A 25717-nucleotide genomic window follows, 5' to 3' on the forward strand; every position below is an offset into this window, starting at 1 on the left:
CCCCCCCTCCCCTCTTTCATCCACAGCTCCCTCTGTTGATCAAATGCATCTGATCTCATCAAAGCAGAGCCTCTGCTTATTCAAGTCCCAGCAGACGCCCAGCGTCTTTGCTAAGCACTATTTTACATTCATGTTTGAATACCACTGATGGGTTAGAGCGTATCTTGTAGACTTTGGTTTTTTGTGTGGTCCTAGCCCACAGCCTGCGGTTGATTTATTTTAATTCATCGTTGAGCCTTTTTTGAAAAATGTCATTGTCGGTTCACACAAGTTGCTCTTGCAGGCAAATGAAATGAACTGAAAGGGGGGTCGTCTGGACCAAAAATTCTTTTGCAATATTGCGTTCTATGGGGCACCAGTAAACATGACATTATGATAAACACTGCGTTTGTGGAATGTAAATTAAGCAGCATTTTTATCCGTCACAATGAGTGGCCTGAAAATTATTTCACGTTTGTTCAGGGCTCAGGTAACAATCACGGCTCACCTGTTTTCTGAATTTGGTCACGTGTCGTTCGCAAGTTCAGCTGTGATTGATTGAAAACACCGACGTCATTTTCAGTCGACATTACGCAGCAAAGTGGCCACCATCTGAGATGAATGGAAAATCCGAGGATCTTCAGCATACAGTAATCCATATTCCACAAATTCATCATTAATCAGAAAGCCATGTTTGGATACGTCGGCTGCATAGAACAAATTCGTGTTGACTAAGTTTTTGACTTGACATCCCCTTGCACATAATTTAAAAACAGTCTTTGTTCAAATGCCAGGTGCTTTCTACAGTACTGATTTAGTGCTTTTTTTTTTTAACACGACTACGGTTCCCCTCCTGTTACAAGGTGACTTTGGTATTTGAAAGAAGAGCGTTGCAACATAGCATTACAGCTTCCATAAATCGTCAAGTTGTTCTAAGTCCAAGGGCAAAACTTGGATAACACAGTTAGAGTTTGCGTGTCCGACTTCTGTCAAAGTTGCAGAGAACTGGCTTGAGGCTTCAGTCAAGGGAAATAAACGACGGGTGGAGAAAAAATCTGAGCTGGATACCATCCCAATAGATCCTACTGGCATTAAGGGGAACGTGGCATACAGTCCTATACAAATGGCAATTCGTACTATATTTGTGACATTAGCCGAGATGAGCACGTAAGCGTTTGTAAAGTGGAGTCTGGGGGTGGTCCGTTCCAGGGCCATGATTTACAGGGCCCTAAACCGGCCCTTTATTTATTTAAATTGTACGATTTGGTCATATTTTAAGCGGTTGCACCTTCAGAGTAGCGGTCGTTCACTTACGGATTTGATGAACTGATTAAGTTTCTTAATTCAACACATTTAAAATCAAGACTAGACTCGGATGCACGCAAAAGCAACGTGGATCTCAAGATTCCACTCCGGATTTTCCATTTGTGTCGCGCTGGAGCCCTGGAGGCGGATAAACTGGTCTAGCCCGCTTTCTCTCTCCCTCTCTCTCTCTTTTTCTCATCCCATGCTGGGCCACAAGGGCTCGCAGAGACACGGCTACATATCACCAAGACCCGGGATGGAGGAGAGAGGCGGAGGGGGGAAGAAAAAGTTCAAACCTGAAAAGAGCAACTTTTTGCATGACGCTTCACTGACGCGCAGTTTTACCACCACTACTACGACGACAGCGCGGTTGCTAGATTAAAGTTTAAGAAAATATCCTTCATCTTTTTTTAAATTTTTATTATTTTTCCCTTTCCTCTCATTAGTTGTGTGTGCGCGCAAGACTGACCGAGGGTCGCGGTCGTTGCGCGCTGAGATGTTGGAGTGAGCGAGCATGGCTGCGCAAGTGGCTCCTTCCAGAAATAACAACAAAACCAAGAAATTATCCAGCGGCTTGGGCACGGAGCTCAGTTCGGGGAAATCCGGAGGAGGAGGCGTAGGAGCAGGAAGCGTACAGCAGCGCGGCGGGCAGATGCTGGGCGCCGGAGATGGGACTCTGAATAATGTAGACCATCACCGCCGAACGGAGCCCGGCATGGTGCGTTCAAGTTCTGCTGCTCACGGGAAGGATGGGAATAACCTCACGTCGTCTAATTCCAACACTTCCTCCATGGAAACGGCACTGATCGCCAACCACAAGCTGAAATGTGTTGGAGGTGGAGAACCCCCTCAGTCCCAGACAGCGCAGCCGCAATTCGGCCAGTTTGCGCCGCATCCGCAGCGTCAGATGCACAGCAACAACAACGGACAGGGACCTCGAGGGGCCATGGACCACCACGGCGGTAAAGAGAACCTTCTGGGGGGTCAAGTGGAGTCACAGCAGCAGGTGCAGGGTAAAGGTGAGGGACATGTGAAATCCACCGACGGGATGATGTCTTCGCGGTACGATCACTCCAACTTGGGGCCAACCAGCAACAATTCAGAGTTCAACAACAACTATTACTCAACAAGGTCTTATGAGCAACATGGCGGACAACAACAACAACAGCAGCAAGGAATGGGGCTATCCACGGCACATAACAGCATGGACAACTCCCATGAAGCAGCCTACCAGAACAGCCAGTACAACCAGTACCCTGCTTATAATCGAACACGGTACGGCGGTGGGACCTATGGCATGATGGGCCCCTCTGGGTCCAGGCAACCTGAGAACTTGATGATGAGCAGCAACTCCTCAGCAAGCCACAGCAAGTCCGCCCTGGGAGCCTCTTCCAGTGGCTTCCAAAGGTTTCCGGGACCAACTCAACAGCAACAGCAGCAGCAGCATCCCTCGGGGGCCACCCCGACCCTAAACCAGCTGCTTACGTCACCAAGCCCCATGATGAGGGGCTATGGCGGGGCCTACCAAGACTACAGCGGACCCGGGAAAGATGTGGGCCCCCAGTATGGAGCCAGCTCGACCCACGGCTGGGGAGGGCAGCCCAGGAACCACCCGCATTCAATTAGTCCAGGCAATGGAGGGCAAGGCCTTGGGAGGAGTCAGGTAAGGACCTAAAACCTTTACTATACGTCCTATTTTATTTATGCCACTGTGGGTCAGAGCCATTTGGTGTTTTCACATGTTCCTTTTTGTGTAACTATTTTCAACATTATCTTTCGCTCATGAAAGAGACATGGCGGAGAGGAAACATCAACAATCGTCATATTAAGTATGCTAAAGCCCAAATCGGATGCTGTGTTTAGGTGATGGCGTGTGGGACCAAACCTGTGTGAGACGCTTTGTACTTCACATTCAGACTATAAAAACACTGGCTTACGACACTGTAATGCTGTCTAACTTTAGAGGAAATATTTAGAGAAAACTCATTAAAAGGATAAACAATTATAAAAAGCTAAAGCAATGTTTTTTCCCCAATGATTTACCCCTTGTAAAATATTTTTTTTTAGTCAAGTACCCCTAACCAACGCAAATAATATTTCGATAGGAAAAAAAAAAGACTTAAGACTAGTATCTGATTTATACAATTTGAAACTACATTTGTAGTGGTATCTTTTGGCGCATTTCATTCAGCAAGTCCAATAAATCATGTAACATTTTATTGAGACTCAGCTGCTCAGTAATTGTGTCAATAATGACAGTTTGCATCCAATTAACACTGAACAAAATAAAGGACTACACAGATTTGCCAAGGAGTCACTGTCTAACACACTTTATCAACAAGATGTTCCATTTAATTTGCTCTCAATTTAAAAATAAAATGTATTGTTCATGTCATAGCATTTAAGCATATTAAAATACAGATGCAGATATCCACAGAAACCCCGTGACAATCTCAGAAGCCTCCTGAAGTGCCTTCACATACCCCCAGGGGGTACTCATTCCCCCACTTAAGAACTGCTGGGCTAATGTATCAAATATTCAATATGAGCACTCTTTACTACATGCATACGAGTTAAACTTTGCATGTGAAATCCACCATAACCATCCGTATTTGATGTGTGACTTTTACATAAACAAGTGTGTGTGCGTGTGTGTAAAAATAGTCCCAACACATAGCCAGAGGATACATCGTGTTTATTCCACTCATCAAACTAATAAAACACCTTCATAAAATATCAATTATTCTGCACAACAATCCTGATGTAAATGCCGTATTTGCTGTTACATTCCTCTCCTCTTGTGCAACTGAGCTGAGAATTTGAACTGAATACTCATCGCTTGTGCCCCGAATCCTGATCATTTATATGAAGCTATGTCCAGATTTTTTTAAAAATTTGAAAGCCTGAATGATTTGCCTCACACTTCGTCAGCACACTGAAAAAATCCACAGTTGCTGTGCCTGATGTAGTGAGCAAAAGTACTCAGTCCAAGTTGATGATGAGCATCAATTAGTTCAATATACCGCACATGAAAGATTTTGAGAAGCCTATCAAAATGTTTATATGCAATTTAAATGTATTTTGTTAAAATGTATTTCTGTATTTTTAAGTGTTTGTATCATACTAATAATAAGTGAGAAATGTAACATCTGACCAATGTTATGTTCCATAAAAAATGTTATTCATGTCCCTGCAAGCTCGCATCTATTCTTGGCTGCAGCTGGCTGTTGAATGCCTTGCTTGAGGGCACATCAGTGATAAGAGTAGTGGGAGGGGACCAAGTGTTTCCAAAATAATTATCCCCCTCTCCCCCTTTTCCGGCTAGCTGTCAACAGACTGCTCTCATCCCTGAAACACTCACTGTCTTGTGGGAGCATTGTGCTAGCGTAAGCAGTGTGGAGACCTATATGGAAAACAGGAACTCTGCTGCGAAACATGTAACATGTTTTTTTTTTCCCCAGAATTATTTTAAAAATGCTACATTTACACTCAAGTTATTTTAACAGAAGACAATTATTAGGTGCTGGTAGAAAATACTTTGTTTTATATGGTTTACAGAGATGATTGAACTGTGAATTGATGGTGAAATTATTCAGGATGTTGACAAAGAAATAAAATTTATATAACCTAAATAGCAGTACATATGACTGTTCATGCAGGGATGCTGCTTGAACTGTGCATTGATGGTGAAATTATTCAGGATGTTGACAAAGAAATAACATTTATATAACCTAAATAACAGTGCATATAACTGTGTTCATACAGTATATAATGAACCCCAAAGTTTACCATTCTGCTCTATTTGACACCTTTTTCTGTTGTGATGTGATCTTGTATGCATGCTATTCCACCCATTCTGCCCCCCCATAAGCAAATTGAGCATCTTCTGTCTGGACAACATTTGAGCAGCAAATTCACACCACAAAAGGCGTATGCTTGATTCATATTTGGAGTGCCAACACTGTTCTTGTGTGCTCTGACAGGCGATGTGAGAACGGCGCGCGGCGTCGTGCATAATAGCGCCTCCAAATTGGCCCAGTGATTCGACTGTGCTTCACTTCAGAGCGTGTTTGGTTGGAGCACGCCTCTGTCACCTGTTGGCACATTTTCCCCTCTTTCAAATTTAATTTCCCTCCTCACTGCCTCTCTTCAGGAGGGAGCAGTGAACGAATCCATTGCACCTCATTTATAATTTTATCCCGCGACACATACTCACATGCACATGCACACACATTTCTCACTTGTCTGGATGGTCACTAAAATGAAGACACGATTTTACCACTGTTTACGCCATTTATGTCGTAGAACAGTACTTGTAGTCGTCATTCTATCGGTCATTCCAAAACTGGAGGAAATTATTGAAAAAAAATCTTCACTTTTCTGATTTTCTGCTACATACATATTCATTAATAACAGCTAATAAATGATCAAATACAAGTTTTGCTCATCTTACATATCAACAGTGCAGTTTTCATTGCAGGATTTATTTAGTGTTAATTGCAGGATTTATTTAGTGTAGATGAATGTTAGCTTCCTCCCAGGAGTAAAAACTAGCTGTTTAGTTAAATTTTACTGCTAAATAAGAGGACATATAAATATGTGAATAAGTAAAAAAAACAAAAAAAAAACATTTTTTTCTCTTTGAACTCAAATGAGGATTGTATGAGGTAAAATGAGACATTCAATCAAGGCTAACTCTTAGAAAAATATAAAAAAATAAGAGTGGACATACCTTTGCCTCATTGTTTTCTAAACCCGTTTGACGTTAGGTCTACTGTATCATGTAATACGCTTATATTCTACTATCATGCTTAAAAAAGATTGTTAACAGCCAGTTTTGCATGTTGTGGGACAAATATTTTCTGAAAAGTAAATGGTTTTTAATTGAAATATTATTGTTATTAAAACAAATGTTCCTACAATTACAAGAGATGGTAATAAAACAAATGGTAAACAAAATATAACATTTACATTTTTTTTGAACTGTTAAATTCAACGGTCAGGAAAAAAATGGAACTTTAAGGGGTATACCAGATTTAGTTGGCATTTTTAGAACAATTTTAAAGCTTTCTTTGCCCTTAGTTTTGGTTGGTCTCAGGACAAGTACGTACATCATGACTAATAATAAAATACAGTAGCGTATTAATCAAACATGTCACATTTTCAAGTTTCAAGAGTTTTTTATTGTCATATGCATAATAACACTACACAATGAAATTCTTATTCTGTTCACTTCCCTGTGCCGACTTAGATTCCACACAATAGAGCAAAGAATAAAGTAGGCAATTAAAAAAAAACAATGCTAGGGCAATAAAGGCAGAAATAATGAAGCACTAATAAAGGAATAGTCTCATATTCTGAACATATTAATTTTAATACATTTATATTAAATGTTGTTATTCGATACATGTAAAAAAAAAAAAGACCTAAATAATGATTGATTTAAAAATAAATGTACTAAAAGGTTAAATATAACTGAAGTGTATTTGGACTTTTTTTTTTTCCTCGTACCGCTAGAGGGATCTCGCGTTGCACGAGTGATAGATACACTTGCCAGACTTTGGTGCAGGCAGTTTGAGTTCAGTTCACACTTTGTGACGGTGTGAATGTGAGTGTAAATTGAAGTCTGTCTGTGTACAGTATGTGCCCCAAAATTGACTGGGAACCAGACCAAGGTATCACCAGCTGGGATAGACTTTAGCTCTTGTATAAAAAGAATGGGATCACTGATAGGTCTAAAGATAGATACGTTAAGATTAAGAGCAAAATTTTGGTGCCCATTTTAGTTCCGTTTTGTACAGAAATTGCTACACAATGTATATTTGTATACACATCTATATCATTATGCTATGCCAAGTCTGAATGGCAGTATTTGTCATGAAAATGGCTTTTTTGCCATCAATTTCAAATACTGTACATCCATCACCTACCCTGAACATGTTGCCAACCAACCATAGGGCACAAAGAGACAAACAGCCATTCACACTCACCAATGAACAATTTGGAGGGCCCAATATATTTACTCTTGCATGCTTTTGGGAATGTGGGAGGAAGCTGAAGTATCTAGAGAAAACCTACGTGGGCATCGGGATCACATGCAAACATGCTCCACACAGGAAAGCCGGAGCCGAAAGCGAAACAGGGTCCTCAGAACTGTGAGGTTGCTGCGCTAATCACTCTGCTGCCGTGCTGCCCGATATAAAATCCAGTAATCCAACTAAAACAGGAACCAAAAAATAGAATATTTTCATAGCTTTATCTTTGTGGGTACTATGTAAATGGAAGAGGGTCAAGGGTGGTGTATAGACTTATTACTCAGCAGTGTGGGAGGAGTGGTTGCACTACCGTCCTTCCCCACTACGAAATGTTATATCAACAGCGGCCAGAGGCGGCGCCAAAAAACAAAGATCAAGCCAAACAAACCACAAATGAATGAACTGTTACAGGATAAACAAAATCAGTTCCGAAGCATCGTTATTTCGGTTATGACCCATGAGCTCTAGTACTAGTTGATACACGGAGTGGTACTAGGCCGCAGACGGGCGGTAGGGGACCTCTGTTTTGAAAGATTAAGCAACATATTTTTGTTTTTGTCTTTTCATAATTACCTGAACCTCTTTTTTTAATTTGAATAAGATTTCTTCTCTGTATGAACTTTACGAACTTAGCAAAAAAGGGCTTGTTTTTAACCGGTACATAAGTATCTAATCTATAAAGTAGATATTTTCTTTTTTCTTCAGGAGACCTATAATTTTGACAATCCTACAAAACTACAGTAAAATAGTGCAGCACAACCAGTAAACGGGACAGACAGTGTTTTCTATATGCATCATGTACATTAAGCCACAGTGCAAGAGCAGCTGTGCCATCCTAATGACTTATTAAAGTTCAAGTCATAAATGATATAGTGTTTTCTGTGTCAACCTACATATGTAACACTGATCCGTCTGTTATCCTCTAAACTGAACAGACACACAACACGCAGAGCACAATAACAGTAATTAGTGGATAATAATGAGTACATTGGCAACTGTTGTTTCTCAGATGGTTTTTGCATCAACGTAAACACGAACTGGTAAAAGAAAAAAAAGGAAAGCACTTATGCAATTTCTACCGATTGTGCTCCATGTTTTGCTATTTTGTTATTCTCAGTCCATATCAAAGGTGAAAGCCTTGCCATCCTTGGTCGTGCTGCGCTTACCTTGAAATGATCCCTACTCGCGTTCCTTTCCACTGCATACTGTTTACATTACGCACTTATGAATTATTAGTGTGATACGAACAAAGACTTTATAATGGGAGCAATGCATCAATGTCACATTGTATTATGCGCCTATCGCAGGGTGCCTGGTGCATAGTGATGGGCCGAACCGCGCCTGCCGCGATTGAATTCTCGCAGCGTTTTACTGGGCCCCGTGTAAGCGTTTATTTGTCTTCTGCTCTTTCTCTCCATCCTGAGACCTGATGCGCCTTTGTCAGCATGAAGCAGTCCCATCTCATTCCCGCCCATTTCCCCATCCGTCCTGCCTTGGCCCGCTCCTGTCAATCATTTGTTTATGTTGTTTCGTGTCTTGGCTAGCAAGCACAGCACTGATTAGCAACACCGGAGTGAATTTTTAATTTGCTCTGTTCCGTCCGATAAGGGCCCTGCTCAGCGGTTTTCATCCTCCTCAGATGAAACACACGGCCTGCCGAGGTAATTGGCAGGCTGGGGTTATTCCTTGGCTGCGTACTCTTTCCGCTGAATACCAATTAATCTTTTTACTAAATGCTAAGAGGTAAATATAGAATTGAAACCGTGACATCATGAGGTACGTCCTGTACGTCAAGGTGTATTATCAGCTCGCGTGTCAGTTTTGAAGGAGTAGATAGCTGTTTCATGTACTGTACAAGTGTATGTATAATGTTGTCCAAATAGTTCTTCTTGATGACTTGTCTAGCTGTCATTGTTTAGAGTGCATAAACCGTGGCATTATGAATTATGTACTATGCATACATTTTAGAGTATATACAATATATTGAGTGGCTGATTAAGGAATTATTTCTAATTGTTTAACTCATTTTTTAAAAGAGTACATAACTGTGGAATTACTGTGTATGTACTGTACTTACACATGTATACTATCAGGTGGCTGATTATTATTATTTTTTTATGGCTGGTCCAGCTGTCATTTTTTTTTTAAGAGTAATAACTGTGGCATTATGGGGTACTTACATGTGGATACCATTTAGTGGTTGATTAAATATGTGTCTTATGGCTTCTCCATTGCTTTCCTTTTTATAAAGCATACAAAACTGTGGCATTATGAGTTATGTACTGTACAAAAACACTTATTAGGTGGCTAATTAAAATATAGATTTTTTTTATGGCTTGTCGAGCTCATTTTGAAAGCGTACATAACCGTATAAATACATGTATAGGCCAAAGGTATGGACACACCTTCTCATTCAATGCGTTTTCTTTATCTTCATGACCGTTTACATTATAGTCTCATCGAAGGCATCAAAGCAATGAATGAACACGTGTGGAGTTATGCACTTAAAAAAATGTAAAATGCCTGAAAACTGGTTTTATTTTTTACTTTCCTCAAAATAGCTACCATTTGCTCTGATCACTGCTTTACACACTTGGCATTCTCTAGTAGTCTAGTCTCCCAATATGGTTTTCACTTCACCAGGGTTAATTAGCGGAATTTCTGGATTAATCAAGAAGGCTGAGACCATCGGTTGTGTTGTGCACATGTCATGTTAATACACAGCTGGCAGTCTTTTGGGACAACTGTTCCAATTCATGTTATGGACAACTGTTCAAATTCCTTTTTCGAAAGAACCGGGAGGATGAATCCTCAGCTAGCAAAAGAAAAATGAGGGACCATCATTACTCTAAGAAAATGACTGAGGTATGTCCAAACTTTTGCCCTGTACTGTATATATTAGGGGAGTGATTAAATTACTGTTTTTCATGGCTTGACCCACTTTGTCATTTTTAAAGAGAACATAACCATATCATTATGAGGTATGCAATGTATGCACGCAACTTCAGAATTAGGCGGCTGATTAAATTACACAATTGTTTTTCATGTCTTGTTCAATTGTCATATTTAAAGTAGATTGGTGTAATGTTATTTCTTTCGCATCAGAAAACTCATCAAAAGGGAGCAAAGCCGTCTAAACCGAACTTGATTTTGCAAATAACATTTAATTTGGGTACATTTAAGGTCCCTGGTGGCTTTTTAGTTTGATTTGTTTATAACATCAACTTCAATTTTGGCAGTTTGAAATTTGTGCAGGAATAGGCTTCGTGTCGCCTGACATCTTATTACCATAACTTGGCTTTTTAAAATGTCGTTTTGATCGAAAAAATATTCGAGCCCTGCAAGACATGTTAAGTAATTTTGTACCACAGCATTTTAGCAATTGTTTATTTTTAGTTTTACACATGCCCCCCCCACAACCAAAAACAAGAAACAAAAACAAAAAACAAACAAAAAAATTGTTTTCTTCTCCTCGGAATGAGATGTTCTTTCTCAAACATAAAACAGAAAATACTTCCATGGTTTACGATTTGCACATGCAGCCGGGGAGAGAGGCGCAGCTGCTGGAGAGGAAGGCAGAAGCAAGGCCACAGATGTAAGAATGTAGGCGATATTTGAAGTGAGTCACACGGAAGGCTGCTGACTTCTGAGAAATGTTCCGGGCTCAGTTTAGACCGAGAGAGGGAATCAGTAACAGAACTCTGGCAAATGTCAACTTAGTTAAAATCTTCTCTCCCACCGGAGCTCCCGAGCTCACTTCGGCAATTGAACAATGAAAAAAAGTGTTGGTCTTCTTTACACAACAGTGATTTAAATGGCTTCCATCCATTTAGTGGCGTGGACGTGTGTCCATGCTTTGGTGGCTCCCCCACCTCCCTGCCACCCTGACCTTCACATATGCTAATTAGCCATGTGGAATGGGCTGAAGGGAAGCACCCTCCTCTACCCCCTTCATCCCACAGGACGAGTGATATTTCTTTCTTGTCCTCCCGCGTGGGCTTATTTGTGTATTTGCAAAAGAAGTCTTTTAGAAACAGATGGTCCTCTTTACAGATAGCTTTCAATTTTGCCGGCGTCCTTTTTCACACACACCCCCCGCCCGTTTTTTTTTTTTTTTTTTCTTCTGTCAGTGTTTCCCGTTTTCTTTTCATGTGTCCCGGGCTCTCAGTTGCAAGCTTGGTCTCCCGAGGGACCCGCGGTCGGTTCAGAGGTATTTAGACAGCCTGCATCTTCCACTGAATATTTATCCACCTTACTCAACACATCTGTGGGCTATTGTGCTGCCATTTCTCCTTTAATAGTGCTTCCCTTTACGTGCGCATTAACCAAGCTAGAATTCACTTAAAAAAAACCATGAAGGATATTTTATTATTCAATGACAAATTACAGCAGATGGTTACAAATTTATTTTAGTGCTAGACTTGGATTGGCAAGTGTTTTGCACCACGCACATTTTCTTGACTGCCCATATTGTCTTTAGTTCCCAGATCAATCAATGATCCATTGAGCTGCTCCTTAAAATACAACATTACAGCTGCAGTGTTTTAAACATCAAATTTACCTGTTGCGGGTTGCTAAAAATAATTTTTACTACTACTGAAAATTGTGGCAAGGGACGGACTGATTATGATCGAAAAAGATCCAACCATAATGGTGGTAATTTTAATTTACATTAACTTGAAAGAAGATACTACTTACAAATATATATTTGTGTACATGAAAGTTTAAATATTATTAACTATTTACTTATTTTTTGAATTTTGGAAAATCTTATCCATTTTATTGACTTTAGGAAACTATAGGGAGCTAGATTAATTAACGTGTTTACAGTTCAGTAATTAATGATTTAAGAAATAAAATCTGAATTTGCAAAATTGAAAAATTCTATAGTTCTATAAACATAGTTTTATGTTTATTATGTGAAGTTTTAAGACATTTCAACATAGTTAAAAGTTGGAATTTGTAACGATCATAGTATTAGCTTCAAGCACCATCAATTCCCCTCACAGTCAACGCTCACTTGGTTGCCTGTTTGAGGGAATTAACATTTTTCCGAATTTATTTCCATCGACTATTCAGGATTTTGTGTGTGTATGTGTTTTGTTTTTGTTGTTTTAGCTTTTTTTGTGCTGCTGCAGCTCTGTAAAGACCGAGGCAGCCTTTTGTATAATCTGTGTGTAATCTTTGCAACATCAAGGAGATGTTTGTTTTGTGCACCCCTTAATATACAATACTCTGTGTGTTTGGTGTTAATATACTGTAGGCTGCAAGGACAAACATCATACACCACTGGGCACGCGTAAGCTTCTGTTTCCTGGAACTACATGGGATAGGGCTTCTGCTCTTTGGGTTGAGGTGATTCTAATCAATGCTGGCATGATGGCATTCCATGCCCAGTAAAGGGAAGAAAAGAGAAAAATATCAAGCCAAACGGTACTAGCATTTTGCTTGTTGTTTGTTATGTCTGAGGAACGGTGAGACAAACAGGAAAAAGAGGATGGGACCGACAATAAACAGAACTCCTTTTAATGAGTTTCGTCTGCTTCTTTGGGTCGTTTCTTTTCTGAGTCCCACTTTTTGTATTTGCTTTTGTCACAGTTTGTTCTCTGTGAAGCCAATACTGACTCAAATACACACAGCTCGTCTGTTGACCGGTTTCACGTATTGTCCCGTTCTCTTGTCCGCTTGTGTGCTTTTAAGGGATTGGTGATTGTGCGCGCTCATACTAGAGAAAGGTCGCCACAGGATGCTAAGGGTCATTCCTGGGTGCAGAGGCGTTGATAAAACTTGACATCCCAAGACTTTATTGTGTTCATCCATCACAATACATAGCCTGATTTGATTTGACAATGGGTGACACGTTGTAAGAGTGGTTCACATTCTTGCCTCACAGGTCAGAGCCCCAAGTTTAATTTCAGCACGTTCTGTTCTTCATGTGTGGAGTTTGCATGCTCTCCCCGTGGCAGCATGGGTTCTCTCAGAGCAATTTGTCTTCCTCCCAAGTTCCAAAAACATGCATGGTTGGTGTATTGGACACTCTAAATTGTCCATTGGTGTGATTGGGTGTATGAAAGATTGTTCATCTCTGTGTGCTGCACAACTGGCCGGCAACAAGTTCTGGGTACCCGCTGCCCCCTGTCCAAAGATGTCTGGGATAGGCACCAGCAAGCCTGCGACCCTTGTATTTCATATTTATATGTTTAATATTTCCCCTAATATTTATTTGATGTGCACCAACATGTCAAGGAAACCCCAAGAACATAAAATCAAGCATTAGCAGGCTTTTTTTTTTAAGTTGTCCCATGGAGTGGTGGTTTTGATTCCAATTTGCCTGATTAGTTCTTGTGACTCCATCCAAAATGATTGGCATCACATTACAGAGCTACCAACACTAACACGCCGCCATTAAAGTATCACATTTAATTGCTGATTAAAGACACTAAGTAACTGTTCATCAGTTTCCCTGTGATTGTATGATAGGGCGCAGGCCTACGCTAACTGTTAAGGTGACGACGAGACGCATGGCACATTCAAACGTTGTTGGACATTTCAAACTCAGGCGCAAACAAGCTATTGATGCATTCAACTAACTGAAATTATAGTAATTGTTAAATTCATACTCAAACTGTTTATTAAAAACCTTTGCTTAAGGTTCGTGGGTTTAAGCTGCAAAAGAAAAAAGAAAAGCTCCACACAATTTTAAAATTGCCCCTTGAATTAAGTCATTGATGCACAAAACTGCTCTGTCAAGATAAAAAAAATACATATGTCACTAAAATGCTGGTCTGCTATTGTTCGGTGTCACGACATCACTTAGATGCTGGTCTGCTATTGGTTGGCGTCACACAGATGCTGGTCTGCTATTGTCACAGTGTCACAATGTTGTATTTATAGTGCATTTTACTGCTTAATTCAAACTTTAATTGGTTAGCCATGGGTCCCAAGATTGCTAGTGATGTTAAAGGGAGAAGTAAGAAGATGCTAGAGATAATCAAGAAATACAAAGAAGGCGAGGCGAGGTTAGGCTAGGCGAGGCTACTTTCCTTCAGGAATATGGCCGTAACTAACTCAATTCACGCCCCTCCAAAGGTATATAAAATTTCAGTTTTCCTTTATTTATGATGTTATTTAATTGTATACAAGTATGTTATGTATAAGTAGCATTTACTATACTATTTTGTTACTAATTGTTAATATATATATATATATATATATATATATATATATATATATATATATATATATATATATATATATATATATATATAAAATGTTGATGTTTTTACCTGGGGTTTTATATGGATTAGCTAATTACCATTGGTGTCTATTGCCCGCCATACGACGATTTCATGCAACGACATACAATGTTGTGAATTTAATAGCAATTCTCTCCTTTCCTTTGCATTAGGCAGCTTCCTCAACCGGCCTGACTTTTGCTCCACATTCCAGACACTCCTTGAACTGAAACCGGATGAACTGGATTTAATATCGACGACCCAACTGAACTTTATTCTGAAGTGGAACTGTCTTATTGCTTCACGGTGTTAATTCGTCTGAAGGATGCCGCCGATACTGTATTGGATGAGCATAGTGTATGTTATGCACACCCTACTGTATCCCGGCGTGTAACAGGGCCAGCGTGTGCGCACACGCTCGTGTGTGTATCTTTCGTCTCAATGACCATCCATACTTCATGTTGGCAAAACATGCAAAGGTTACTGTAATGTCAGACGCATGCCAGAGGGGAGTGTGGAATACCACATTACCATAATCCATAGACAACTGTCCCATTTCCAAAGCTTGCTGTGCAGGGCTGACCAGTGGCGCACTGCAGGAGCACATGTGTTTGCTCTCTGCACGAGACTCCACCAAGGAACTTCATATTTCGCTGGAATATATTTTGAAATTTGCAATACGTTGATTTAAGAAGTGCTTATGTTGTTTTTGTCTTGCGCTTGCACTTTTGAGGGATATGAGTATACCTTGGTTCATATTTTTTGTACTTGTATTGTGTTGCTTTAAGTATTTTATATCAATGTTTTTTTTTTCCGTTCATATAATCCTGATGTCAAACCATTCAATGAGTCCGGGTACTCACTGGAATATTTGGAAGATAACATTTTATTTTATTTTATTTTAACAAATTATTAAATAGAGTTTAAAATGTATAAAAATTGTGAAAAACTTTAATTTACCGGTAACTTTAAATTAATTAACTTATATTGTTGCATCTAAGGTTCAACTTTTGTTAATTATTCATTTGAAAAAATTGTATACTCCCTACAATGTAGCATGTCCTTGTAACCTAATTGTTGAGTATTTTTTAATCACAAGAATTCTAAAACAAAACAATTTCTGCTGTGAAAAAAAAGCATTTTGTAATGCACTTTAAAGAAAACTACAATTTCATCAGATTATTTGATTAATCAATGAATTACTGTATTTTTGTTGAAAAAAATTACATTTTTTTTTTTTACAATTTTACATCATACATGATGTACAGCCCTAAATATATTGCTATAATATATAGTATAATGGATTTTACTTAATCATATTTAATCATAACTGTATTTATGTGAGGCTATTATCCATGCCTTTCTTTGATGGCTGACTTCATTAATATTCATAAAATCAGTTAGTAGGAATTTATTGCAACGCTAACAACAGTGGAAACAATCCTGGGTGTGTAGCAAAATGTAACGAGCTCCTTCTTGGCCCGTGCCCCACCAAACTGTAAAGTTTAGTGTAGCACAATCATGCAAACGAACAGACATCATTTATGGCGCAGTTAAAAAAAAGACATTTCTTGGTATAATTTGCTCTTTGGGAATCACTAGCTTTCGGAAATCACCGGACTACAATTTGTAGCATTTACTGTTAATTATGTGTTTTATGGTACTTGAGGTGGATAATGCTTATGTTGCCCTCTTACCTCCGCTGCACAAACAGTTCTTGCGAGGAAAGAGGAATTATTCTTTAAATAATGGTTTGCATGGGCTGCACAAAAAGCTCAATAATGGAAGCTCCATTTTATATTTACAGTATTTCTCTCCACTGTTAAGCTGTCTCGTTTTGAGGTAATGACGGTTTACACTTGCCTAACATGTTTCGTAATTAGGCTTCTTCTGGAAATTCCCCGTGCGTGTTGTGGTTTGGATTGGACATTGCAGACTGCCACGGGTCATAGACTTTGCTCATCTTTTCACTCCCGGGTTTATTCTCAAAAAAAAAAAAAAACGGAGTCATGCGGAAACTACTGCAAAGTTCCATTTTCTGCTGTTCTTACTACCATTGTGTTTCTCATTTGTTGTGTCAAGCTTTTGTGTTTTTGTCTTTTCATGCTAGTTATGGTTGACCTTGGATGGTGACTGCAGTGTCTACTCATTAAGTAGTAAAGATGAATGATTCTATTATGGCAAGAGGGGGGCGGGGGACGATTAGTGGTAATTAACAGAGAAGAGGGCGAAGCGCGCTGGAGGGCACCCTGACCCCAACTCTGGAGGGGGCAGAGGGTAACGTTGGATGTGTGCACAGGAGAGCTTAGGAATGTACAAAAAAATGTCTGGAGTTGGGATTTAGGGTATTACTGTCATGAATTTGCATTTAATTGTTTTATAATCTTGCAAGGTAACATTTGGTCATTGGGCCGAGCAGTAAATCAAAGTCGTCATTTTAAAAATCGAAGAAATCATGAAATCGAGATTTTGCACAACGCTGGATGGATGCTTTACAAGATATGTGTACAATCGGTACCAATTACTTAATTCTGGCACTTAAAGGGATAGTCATGTTATATGGCCTTTTTTAGGAATAAAAACTAGAAAAAAAAAGATCCCTCTTTAATGATCTCTTTTAGTGTCAACCATTGTCAGACACTCCTTGAGCCTAACATTTGAAAATATTTCGAATAAACAAATAAAGAAATATCATTGATTTAATGTCTGGAGTTTTAACAAACAACCAGACATTTAGCTTTTTACTGATAAAAAAACTCAAACTTGGTCCATGCAAGTTAATCACAAGACATGGATATTACGTTTAAGTCAGAAAAAGTGTAAGTTATAAACATTCTGCATATAACTGCACTGCCTGAAAATATTTAACCTTACTATATATTTCTTTCCTCAACTAAAAATATTCCAACGTGTTTCTGGGAGTTGATGAACATTAATGCTGGTTGACTTTGTTGACGTTTTAGTCTATCTTTATGGTTTGATGGACACTTGTGACAGCCTTGTAAGACTGTCACATTTTGATGACAGCTGCAGATGTCGTGCCCCTGTTTTTCAAAAAGAAAACACACCAAAACAACTGTTAAAATCACCAGACACAAAAATCTAGATTTTAAAAGCGATCTGTATATTGTCAGTTTATCATTTCAAATTTTAATCAAAACATTCAGGACTGCCCGTGACAACTGTGAATCTGTGCCATGCATCCTATCATATTATCATATCATATTATCATAGTATTTCAGGTTGTAATCATAGCACGTTGGAAAACAGGTTTACATTAGCACAAGATGTTATTTCATTAAAATCAGCACAAACTCATTTAATGGATCTTTCTGCCATACATAAAAGCCACATCACTAAGATCTTGTTTAAGATAGGCTCGAGAAAGAGATAATAAAGTTTATATATTTATTGAATGCTGTCATATTTTGATGAAATTATATTTCAAACATCTTAAGACACCTGGGGCTTGTTAATTTGTGAAAATGTCCTTAATTAACATGTTTTTATGATAAATAAGCAATCAGAAGTTGCCAAGAGAGCATTAGAATTGATTACAGTTTAACCTTTCAGTTCTGCCTGATGTCTCAGTTTAATAAGCTGTTTGCATTGTGTGTGTGTGTGTGTGTGTGTGTGTATATATATATATATATATATATATATATATATATATATATATATATATATATATATATATATATATATATATATATATATATATATATATATATATATATATATATATATATATACTGTTGTTTTGGCTGATTAGGACCTCCCTAATATTGTGTGCCTTAAAGTCAGAAAAATACAGTAGATGAATGGAATAAATTTTGATTTTAAAGATGCAACTGCTTTAAATCAAATCGTTCTACTTTAAAATGAACCTTTATTGAATTGTATTGCACCGCATGTATTGAGATACATATTGAATTTTGTTATATTGTTGAGATCCACACTAGTTCGAGGTCAGTCATAAGCAATTGGAGAATTTTTGGTGAGTTATTTTGTGTTTGTCTCATAATGCTCTTCTGATATGTTTTCATACATTGATCATCAAAACATTTTTAAAACAGTTTTGTGAAAACGGGCTCAAATGTAACTACATTTAAAGAGTCTTCCTTTGCATGCATGTTGTTTGACGAAGTCGGGGAAAATCCTCTGTGCTGACAAATGATGAGAGTATCCAGTTGGAGTGCGTAGAGGTGAAATGTCAACAGCTAGCCAAACATCTGTTTGACCGTTGACCCTCAATGTTATGTCACTGCCTCTTCTGGAGCTTATTAGGCAAATGTCTGGGAATAGATTGACCTCAAATGCCAAGCTAATACAACATCAACTCTGATGAACATGTTTTGATTATTTTCTTTCTTAATTGGGGATTTTCTTTTCGCTGATTGGCACTATTTTAGCACCTCAGCATCAAGGAGAAATTGAAGGTTATTCACCGCCGCTTTCTTCCCGCCGCTTGTCTTTCTTTTACTCGGGAGTCGAGTTTGATTTATTCACTCTGCCGAGCTTGCTCTTTTTTTCCCTCCCCATCAGATCTTGAGTTAAATTGTCAGCCATGTAATCCTTTGGGTACCACTGGCAGGGATCCCTTACACGTGAGCCGCATACTCCTCAAGATGTGTGTGTTTGTAACGACGGAGTCAGCAACGGTAGACGACACCTGGTCTTGTGGCAAACATGACAATCCTTCAAAAATCAATAAGGAGATGTTTAATAGACTAAGAGATAAGAGTGCTGTCATTTTTGGAATTGGAATTGCCAGTGAGAGCATTTGTAAAAGCTGGTGATATTTTTCGGTATTTTGCAAATTGCTTGTGAATTGCTGCCTCTGAAATCACCATGCCTGGTAAATAGCTGCTTTGAGGAATATGCAATGTTGAAAAGTCAATTGTGCGTGCTCGGGCCTCTTTTCCATCTCGCTCGCTCTCTCTCACACACAGTGACTGCCCTCTGTGTATTCACCTGTTCATTCTGTTTATGACTTCCTCAGCATCCCCCCGCTCGTGTACAGGATTGTCTTTATGGTATTGGCGATGTTGGCGGAATGTGTCGGGGGTGGAAGATGGGGGGGGGGGGGATAGCATACATCAAAGACTATTACCTATAATGACCCCTTTTTCCACACGGCACGTATCCATTTCCTTTTCCTATTCTGGCATTTATTTTATGACTGCTTACATATCAAATATTTAAATAAACAGAATCTGGTGCTTGGGCTGAGGTTTGCCCAGGGGTGATGAGGGAGAGTGAGGGAGGAAGGGGATGGATGATGACATTCATTTCGGAAATGAGCAAAGAAAAAAAGAAGCAGGGTTGAGGCGGCGGCGAGAAGGGAGGATAAAAAAAAATGCTTCGCTTGGCTCCAATCAGAGCGGGCGGAGGAGGGCAGCATGTTTTTTCGCTTACGCCTGGCAGCGGCGGTGACAGACGGTTGTGTATGCACATTTGTGCATGATTGCGAGTGTTGATGCGTGTTTGCACACTGTCGCAGGGCTCATCCGTCAGCGTTTCCCAGGGACTCGCGAGGACGTGGGAGAAGGCCCTGGTGGCTCATAAAAGGCAGCCCGCCGCACTGAAGCAATATCAATTGCACAGCAACCGCAAAGGAGATCAGAGCAGCGTGCAAAGGAACATGGGAAGGAAACATCAAAAAAGCCTATGTAAAATGCCTGAGAAGTTCGGGTAAAAAATGTAAAGGAACAGATTGATGAAAAGGTGATACGGAGGTTTGTACTCGACCGTCTTTAGTCATTTGGGCTGTTAAATATCAGAGTTCATCATCAACGGAAAAATGTGAATTCACCAAATTCCAGAACTAGTCCTTCCAATCGTTAAGCAGGGCTGCCACTCAAATATTTCGAGATTATTTATTCTGGCTTTTGTCCTGGGGCTGCAAATAACAGTTATTTTAATAATCTATTATTCTGTTGATTATTATTTTTTGAAGGCAGTGCAAAATGTTTAAGATGTTTGGAAGCAAAGATTGTCAAAGCATTTTGGAGTTTGTGGACAGTTATGCTTTAGGCTACAAACGTGTCACACAAAAGTGTCAAACGCATTTTTATCATTGGCCACTTTGCAGTTATATATTCTGTGAAAGGGTCGTTATGTTTGTGAAGTCTAATAAATTTTAAGTATGATCGTCACACATTGAATGAGTTTTAAAATCAGAGTCTAATAAAAGCAGTTCAAAAGGGGAATTGGAAACAAAAAAATGTTAATTTTTTTAAAAGTTGAAGACAAAAGTTGAACAAATATGAATAAGATGACATATAAATATAATACAATTTAGCAAAGAGTTGCTTCATGTTCCAGTTCCTTTGCTCTTAATTTAAATAAACATGCACTATTCTTGCCATAACATTACCTTAAAATAGTTTTGCTGATTCTTGCAAAAAACCCTGTTAAAATCTCACATACCTCCTTAAATGCCTCCATTTACCCTCAGGGGTACTCATACCCCTATTTGAGAACCACTGTTGTATAGAGTCAGTTATTTGCAGAAATGTACTCCTCACAATAGGGCTTGGTCTGTGCCAATGCAATCGTGTCACTCTTAATGTGACCTACTCCTCCTTGGCTGACTGGCAATATCTCACTCTTACTGTTTGTCATGCTCATTTGGTGTCGCTGTGAAAAAGGTTGAAACTGTTGCTAGCTCTTTTTTGGTTCCCTTTTGCCTTCACTCTTTTTACTGTATCTGTCAATGCGGCCACAATTTCGGTTTTGGTTTTAGGCCTGCACACGCGCTCTAAGATGAAATAGTCAAGTGCATGCGATCAAAACAATAATAATAATAATAAAAAATATATATAGTAAGCTAAAGAAGACTGAGACTAAATGATGAAGAAAGAGATTATAATTGTTTTAAATGAAAAAACTCTTTGTTCGGCACTTTTTCATGAGACATTTGTGGGTAATTGCTGCAGAGAAAGGTAGAAGAGAATACATGGGAGGTAAGAAGAGGTGTGTGTGTCTGCGTGTGTGTGCATGTGTTGGACAGAGAGTACTTCTTGGATTTAGGCAGCCTGTCTTGCACCGGCTGGCGTCAGTGGGAGGCCCATTACTGTCAGAATAATCTTAAAATAATTAATTGCGAAGTTGACGCTTTTTAAAGAGTATTGTAATTGAATCCTAAATTAGGCTTGGGAAAGGGGACGTGTCCTGCTTTGCTGCAAGTCTGTTCCCATTCTCTGCTCATACACACACACACACACACACACACACTCACACACACACTTCTGCACATCAGTGGGTCATGCTCACAAGCATGCAAAAACATGCGAAGGAAATGCTAATGAAATGCATATTTGGAGGGGAAAGGGGCCATCTATAATTTAGCTGTGCTCTTTGAATGTGAATGATGTGTGTGCAAGAGCTGTGATTTATTTTTGTTGTGCAGAGGGATAATTCTGTCAAGAGTATGCTTTTATTCTTGTAAACAAATGTGGGGAAAGAGCAGAATAAAAGTGAAGTAATAAAGTAAACAGAATAGTATGAATGCGATTAGCTGCTGGCATGAATAATTTGTAAAGGACGGAGGATTTTGATGAAAGAAAGATGACAGATTGGAGACCCAGGCTATGCCCGATCAAAGTGTGACTTAGCCCTGAAATACTTCAATCATGTATTTGTTTTGAGTACTGTACTTGTGTCTTGTTCTTTTATTATTTTAGTCATGATTTACTTTTATGTTTTGCTTTCTTTCCCTTACTGCTTCACTTAACTGATTGGTTACCTGCTTAACTGTCACAGGTAAATGTGTCCCACAAGCCCCCAAATCTTCCTGTGATGCATGCTCAACACGAGCAAGCCAATGTGCTTTCACTTACACAAGCCCCTGCCCATGCGGCTTTTGCTGTTTGACCCCTCAAGAACGGCATCCTATTGAACTTTCTGGATCAAAGCTCCAGTGAAAGGTCTGCCCTCCATAAACGTCGGGCCTGCGCCATTATTCTGGCAGGAGCCTGCAAGAAAGATGGCACTGGCTGGAGGGTCAGGGATATGCTTTATCAATGTAATAAGCAGTCAACAGATGGAAGTAGTTGAAAAGTCACTTTGGTAATATGCAGGTATTATTATTATATTTGATGCTGATACAAGTCTAAAAGCACTCTAGTGGCCTGTGCGAGAGTGCATAGAAACAATCAAGGTACAAGTGAAAGGTTCCTTGTTCAAAGGTGGTCACAATATGAATAAAAAAAAGGTTAGGTTGGTTGATGCTTGCGAAATACTTCTTTCCCATTAAACTGTATGTATGCTATGACTAGGCTGACCAGTTTTTCAAAAATGAAAACTGGAACATGACAAGTTCGCTGCTAATGAATGATGCAAATAGTTCTCACCAGGAACTATTTATAGCAAATGTAATCGCGAGTCAATCTGGTGACGTATGGTTGTGTTACTTTTTCTCGTTCCCTTTTAATACAACTTGAACATTGACATCAGCGTTGCAATGCTGTTTTACCTGTCTCAGCTTGTTCGCTTGTTTTATGTATTTGCAGTGTTATTTGACTGTACAGCTCGTTGGTTGGCCATGGTCTTTTAGAATGTGCTTTGGAAATAAAATCTGACTTGACTTATTCCTTTAGCTAATGCTAAATGATTTCTTGGATGACTGTTCAACAAGGCCAAATCGAGTCAACGCATTCACCAAGATCCAATCTGTTTTGATTGGTCCTGGTGTTGTGTACAATTTGTCTCCCCTGCCCCTAGAGCTGACATCAGGCTGTTCTGATTTTGGTTTGTCAAATAAATAGTAAAATATTTCCACACACATTGACGTTTGAGATGTGTGCTAGAGTGTGAGTTGTCATTCAATGTGTCTTCAGTCAACTACGTGAGCCAATACCCTACTCCTTCATTTGACTCTCCACGCAACTTTTTATTTCCCCCAAAACCTTGTTCATAAAACTGAAAATCAAAATGCACAACATACACGACCCATTTTGGAAGCGTTCTGCCATAAAGCTCAACTTGCTATGGTTTGACTTCATTTTCCATGATTTGTCGGAAACAGGAAGTACGGTAGTTCTAGGTCTGGGATGGAGTGAATGCGAAAGTAAACTAAATGCCTTTCCATTTGGTTTATCGTATAAATCAATATGACAAGTGTGTAAATGACAAAGGCCTGGCTCAAAAAAGCTGGCTTGCTGGACTTTAAAAAAAACAAATATGTCCGGATGAGACCTACGCAAATTTGGGACCAAATATGGAGACTGGTGAATTTGTCTGGACTCTGGACACAAAGCTTGAAATTGGGATTTTCCCAGTTAAAATGGGAAGTCTAGTCAGCCTTTAAACAGTGATCATTTAGATTCTCAAGCAATTTAATGTACTTTTATAGTGTAGAGACAAGTCTGAAATTAGAGCGTGCCAACTGGAAGGCATGTGAGTGTTGTTGTATGCACAATTTGGATTTTCTGCTGCTCAGTGCATGTTAAAGTAGCACATCTATGTTTATTTTCATTAGCCCATCCTTGGCCTCTAACATTTGCACATCATGTTTTCGCCAGCAGACTTTTGTGAAACGAAACATCTTAGTTGGGTTGAACGCTTTTGGTGTTCAAATATACAATGTTTAACTTATTTTTGTTTTATGTCAGTTTTACAGTAAATTCAATTGGGAGTCATGAACAGCTTGGAGCAAGTGCACTGAGCCTCTTATTTGAAGAACTGTGAGCGAGGGAGGCTTTTTTTTTATTGTTGTGCGTCTACCATTTCTTGACAGAGGAAGAACAGACACTGAGGAATGCTTAAAAAAGTTTCTTTTAGGGGTGAAAAGAGTCCTTGAGTAATTTGAGTGCTTCAGTTCAAAAAAGTGCTTCAGGCATTTATTTCTGCCTCAGGTAACCATTTATTTAATGTACATTCTCAGGAAGAAATCCAGCCAACCACAGCAACAAGTCTTGAAGCTATGCAGTGACACACTGCTAACGTGGGGAAAATTCAATATAAACCTTACGAAATAATTTATAGACATCACTGCCTTTGTAGGCTTATTTTGAAGTTAATCCAATTAAGGATGCTTAAAAGAATAATTAGGCTTACATTGTAAGTCTGAACCTCCAAAACGAATATTTAATAATACAATAAATCGCCAGCCTGCCCCAAAAAATTTTTGTGCATATATTCAACTATGAAAAGTTTAGATTATCATTATATGGGCCCTATTATTTTGTACATTTTTCAGGAATATGTTCCAAAATACAAAAATATTGAACAGCTGCACCAGTAGTGTGTTTTAGTATTAGTGTTTGAAGTAGTTTAGATGTGTTTAAAGCTGTGTTTCTCAAATTGTGGGGCGGGCCCCCTAGGGGTGCAGATGACCCCAGGGAAAAGGATTTGTTTTTGCCATGTGAAGTGTTATTGTGATTAAATAAGGATTGGCATCTTTTCTTTTCAGGCACTTTGATGCACTTGGGTTTGTGGGTCTTATGGAGGAAAATCTATACCCAAGTGGGCCGGACCAATAAAATCACGGTTTATGTTAACTTTAAAACGACAACTTCAAATTAATTAGTATTCTTTATTACTCTTCTAATACTGATAAAACCTTTCAAGTTTACCTATTAAAACAATTCAGCTTCTATACTTTACAAAATCATCTCGCGGGCTGGATTAAACTCATTTGCGGTCCAGAACCGGCCCGCAGGCTGTTTGTTTGACACCTGTCCTAAGTAAACCTTTAACCTGTATAAATGCTGTAAAAATAGTTAACACTTGTTGTTTTTTTATATTGCTTTTTCCTTGTGTCAATTTTAAAATGGATACAGTTTTGGTTATACAATTTTTAAAGATAATACTCTTATTTATGGTCAGCGTTGCAAGTGGGGGGGTCGCGAATTGTTTTCTCTGTCCTAGGGGGGGGCTTTGCAAAATTTAATTGAGAAGCACTGTTTTAAAGCAAGTGGTGAATCAAAAACACACAATGTGGACATGCAGTGATTGGATCATTCTTACTGCAGGAAGCAGTCCAATTACTTGTTGACCCCACCTTATGTTTACCAGATTACGCAAGGCAGGTTCAGTGTCATTGAGATGTCTTTTAAAAACCCCAGCCAAAATGCCAAATACCGTGGAATTATTTAGTCGTGCCTCAGGAATATGGCTGCATACGTATGACAAATCAAACATTCCTCATGCTCCGTT

At 39.0% G+C, this 25717-nt stretch overlaps 1 protein-coding gene across 1 annotated transcript in view; it reads left to right on the plus strand.

The window, feature by feature from the left end:
* Window positions 1–1558: 1558 nt before the first annotated feature.
* Window positions 1559–25717, plus strand: part of arid1b (AT-rich interaction domain 1B) — a 194959-nt gene continuing 170800 nt past the window's right edge. The window contains exon 1 of the mRNA XM_088433133.1: window positions 1559–2947. Coding sequence (XP_088289259.1) covers window positions 1799–2947 — 1149 coding nt within the window. The 5' untranslated portion in view covers window positions 1559–1798. The remainder of the gene's footprint in view (window positions 2948–25717) is intronic.

Source organism: Hippichthys cyanospilos, chromosome 14 (assembly GCF_059441005.1).
Source record: "Hippichthys cyanospilos isolate Australia breed blue-spotted pipefish chromosome 14, RoL_Hcya_1.0, whole genome shotgun sequence".
Taxonomy (NCBI): Eukaryota; Metazoa; Chordata; class Actinopteri; order Syngnathiformes; family Syngnathidae; genus Hippichthys; species Hippichthys cyanospilos.